General features: G+C 37.4%; 1 protein-coding gene across 1 annotated transcript; it reads right to left on the reverse strand.

The window, feature by feature from the left end:
• Window positions 1–473: 473 nt before the first annotated feature.
• LOC147409297 (uncharacterized) lies at window positions 474–3,041 on the reverse strand. The gene is made up of 2 exons (XM_086427322.1): window positions 2,788–3,041; window positions 474–1,961 (listed from the first exon to the last, which is right to left on the reverse strand). The coding sequence occupies exon 2, from the start codon at window positions 1,785–1,787 to the stop codon at window positions 777–779; it is 1,011 nt and encodes a 336-aa protein (XP_086283448.1). The 5' UTR covers window positions 1,788–1,961; window positions 2,788–3,041; the 3' UTR covers window positions 474–776.
• Between the last annotated feature and the right edge of the window lie 823 nt (window positions 3,042–3,864).

The raw sequence follows: 3,864 nt of genomic DNA on the forward strand, positions 1-3,864 counted from the left end.
CAAGATAAGAGAAATTGACATCTAGATTTAGTCTCAATTGGAGGGGCCAGATGAGGCCAAGACATTTTCCTCTCCTCGATCTACCCTTCTTAGACCTTGCTATATGTTCATAACGGCACAATCAGATTCATATTCGATATCTTATTCATCAATCTCTTAGATTCCTCCACCGACGATTGATCTTCTAACTCTGATTGCGATTTGGAATTTAGACGTTCGCCTTCAAAATTCTCAATTAAGTCCTCCTGGAGAACGTGAAATGGTTTTTATCCTTTAAATTCGATTGGATCCTTGCATGGCCACCAGCCCATTTTACATGCATTTCTCAATTTATGCATTCATATGGAATATATTAATGTTTCTCCGACAGTAATAATCAATTAGAGAAGAGAATAATGACAACATGAACAGGTTATTCAAGATTGGGTTCTCAAAATTGTTAAAGAATCCAACTACAATAAATGGAGATACTCTAAAGCTAAAAAGAAAATTTTATTTGCAAGCAAAACTTAATAATAATGAACAAATAGCAGATACATAAGTTGAAAAAGCCAATTGAACTTTCGTAACGACAAGATTCTTTGTAGTGTAACTTTACATTTTTACCGTATTAACATGCCCCATCCCTAGAACTCAGCATCCCCGATAAGCGTACGAGACCTACTCACAGCGATTAAAAGCTCTCATAGGATTCATTACTTATGTCTCAAGGTCCATAAATTCAACTCATGGTTCCATCCAATACGATCCATTTCCAAGTTATTTTTTTTTTCTTTTCATTTTTCTAATGCACGCGAGCAAAACCTCTCAAGCTGTGAAGGCCAATCTTTACCAAGTAGTTGAGGGTTTAACTCAATTGCAACCCGGAAATCCAACAATGATGCAGAAATGGACTGAACCGATCTTTGCATGTGTTCATGTCCACATCTTGATCTCGCCAGTTCCATACAAGGTCTGATCATCCTATTCAGAAACGCATCCAATCCATTATTCATCAGATTAGCACAATCTACAGAGATGCCAAGTCCCTTCTCCTCCAATTTCCGTTCCAATCTCTTCTTTAAGGACCAGGTATCGGGTAGTTCATAGCTATTGCGACAAGTCTCCGGGTCAAAAGCAGATAGGAAACTACTACGAAGAGATTTGGATGATCCACCCATGTTCATGGAGATGCCTAGTGGAGCCCTAATAGGGCTTCTACTTTGAACGTTTGGGCTACCCGTCACTTGTTCAACTTCTTCTCCATCTTCCACGGAGACAACTTCACCAAGAGGTCTACTACCGAGAGAAGTCAGTTCAATAGCACTTTGATGCTCTTGTGTTCTAGGAGTTGATTCATTGCACACGGTACTACTTTGGGTCTTCCCATGGGGACCGAGAGGACTTGGGCGGTCCCGAAACCTGCGATCTCGAAGATTTGAAGATCTCCCCTTGCGAGGGGATGGAGGAAACAAGTCTCCACATAGTGACTCAAGATTGCTTCTGTGATACCCATTTGCGATTTTAACATTTAGGGAACCTTGTGTTTCGGTTCTTTTTGATGGAGGAGTCTTCGCGAGGCAGGCATTCTTGAGAATTGAACGGATAAATTGGTTGTGAAGAGAGAGATTTTCCCTCCCAATTGTACTGATGCAGAGCTTATTGAATTCGGACTTGGTGAGTTTGAGGTTGAGTAATCTGCCGAGGTGATGGAAGTACTTGTCCGCTTTCTGATGCCCGATCTTCCTGATAATATGGGCTTTGAGCTCTAAGGTGTTGATTCTGGATGATTGCCGAAGATTCGGCATCTTGATTTCTTGAGTTCCTCACAATCATCAAAATGGGCTTCTTATCTTACTAAATCCAGTGGAAAAAATGTTAGTTTCCAAACCCTAGTTTCCATGATCTGTTTTTCTACCAAAACAGACATTTGAGAGGGAGCATTCCACAGCTACTCATGTTCTCAACTTGAACACTTAAGTCTGGAAAAACAAATGGAAAAAATCCAGTTAAGAACTAAGTTTAAAATGTGATCTAAAAAGTTCAATGGATTGACTCAAATCCTACAATTTCCTCCTTCAATAAAAATATAAAAAATTTAAAAAATCAAGCAGAACTGTTTTGTTTCTTCAACTTCTCAAACAAACTGAGAAAATCCAACAAAAATATAAACTTGTAGAGCTTTAATTTGGATTCTAAATGAAACCCTTTTCAAGATTCTGCAGAAAAATAAAACTGGCAAAAGGGATCAAGCATTCAAAGAATAGAAAAAAAAAATGTGAAGTTTTAACTCATCTACTTCGATTTTAACAAAGAAGCACAGATAACCAACAAAAAAAAATTAAATTTTCAGAGATTTTAAACCTTTAATTTGGAATCCAAGTGAAACCCTTTTTCAAGATTCTGCTAAAAAATAAAACCCACAAACGCGATCGAGCATTCAAACATAAAATTAAAAAAGAACTAAAATGAACAAAGAAAAATAAGCAAAATAACTTCTCGAAAAGCAGTTTGAGAAGTTCGATGGATTGATTCAAACCCTAAAATTTCCGCATTTAAAAGAAACAAATTCAAGCAGTACGGCAGTTAAAAGAACTTAAAATATCTACTTCATCTACTTTGATTTCAGGAAACAAACTAAGAGAACCCAACAATAACATAAAATTGCAGAGAATTTAAAACTATAATTTGGATTTTAGATGAAACCCTCTTAAGGCTTTGCAGAAAAAATAAAACCCAATAAAGCGATCAAGCATTCAACAGAGAGAAAAAAATTAAAAGGAAGTAAGAAAACAAGAAAAAACTGACCTGGTTCGATTGATCTTCAGCTTTACTGTTTGTTGAGTCTCGATCACTGCTGGTCTTGCTTTCTTGTGTTCGTGAGAGAGAGAGAGAGAGATTCCGTAGAATACTAGGATGGTTTGAATTAGAAATCTCGAGGAGAATCCAACGATTTGATCAGAGTTTAACAGCAATACAGCTTGGGATTGGAAGTGAACCTTCTAAGTTCTAACCTAGATTGGATGTAGAGTGCAGCTTCCGAGTTCCGAACCTTCTAACGCTTTTGGTCAAAGTCAAACACTTTTTTTATGAAAAATTAGTCAAAATTTTACACCAAACTTTTAGCCGATTGGACAAAAATACCCCTCTTCACATAAAGCCTTGCTCCCTTGTTGAAATTGAACATCCAAGTATGTTTTTTTTTTCTTCTTTCTATTATGAAATCTTTTTTTGTTTTTGTTTTGCGAAGCCTCTTATCTTTCATGGTGGACTCTTGATCTCCTCAATACCTTTACGGCGTTATGATTGGATACTGTGCATGCTTGTTGTCTTCCTTAGATGTGATAGTCATTTCTTAGACTACCTCTCCGAAATTGAATCAAGAATCTGTATCACAAGTCACCATCATAGTATGTCACTATCCTACCATTGAAATTTTATAGGGTAGACATTTGGATGATGCATAGATGGCACAAAGATTGTGCGATCTATCGAATTATCATGAATCATCAATGCAACTAGCAAAGTCCCGTTAACTTGCACGCATGTCAGACTCCTTGGATCATGTTTCAAGATGAGTCAAATGGGGAATCCATTGGCCGATGTCAAGAGCACGTTGATGCAAGGGCATGCCTACAAATGTGTGCTCCATCTCACGATTGTGACAACAATGCCTCCACGAGCATTTTGACAATCTAAACTTGGGTTTCTATCACAATATGCATTGATCAATGCCCTGAATAAAGCAACAAACTAGTTGATTGCCTTTTCGCATCTAATTGAGGTGCATCGCCGCTTCCTATTAGGTTCCCTCCCAATAATTTTAAGCACTTGTTGACTTTTTTTCCGAAGTCCTTTTCAATTTTTCATTGATATACTTATTTG

This window comes from Akebia trifoliata, chromosome 2 (assembly GCF_017979445.1).
Source record: "Akebia trifoliata isolate Shusen 1 chromosome 2, ASM1797944v1, whole genome shotgun sequence".
Taxonomy (NCBI): domain Eukaryota; kingdom Viridiplantae; phylum Streptophyta; class Magnoliopsida; order Ranunculales; family Lardizabalaceae; genus Akebia; species Akebia trifoliata.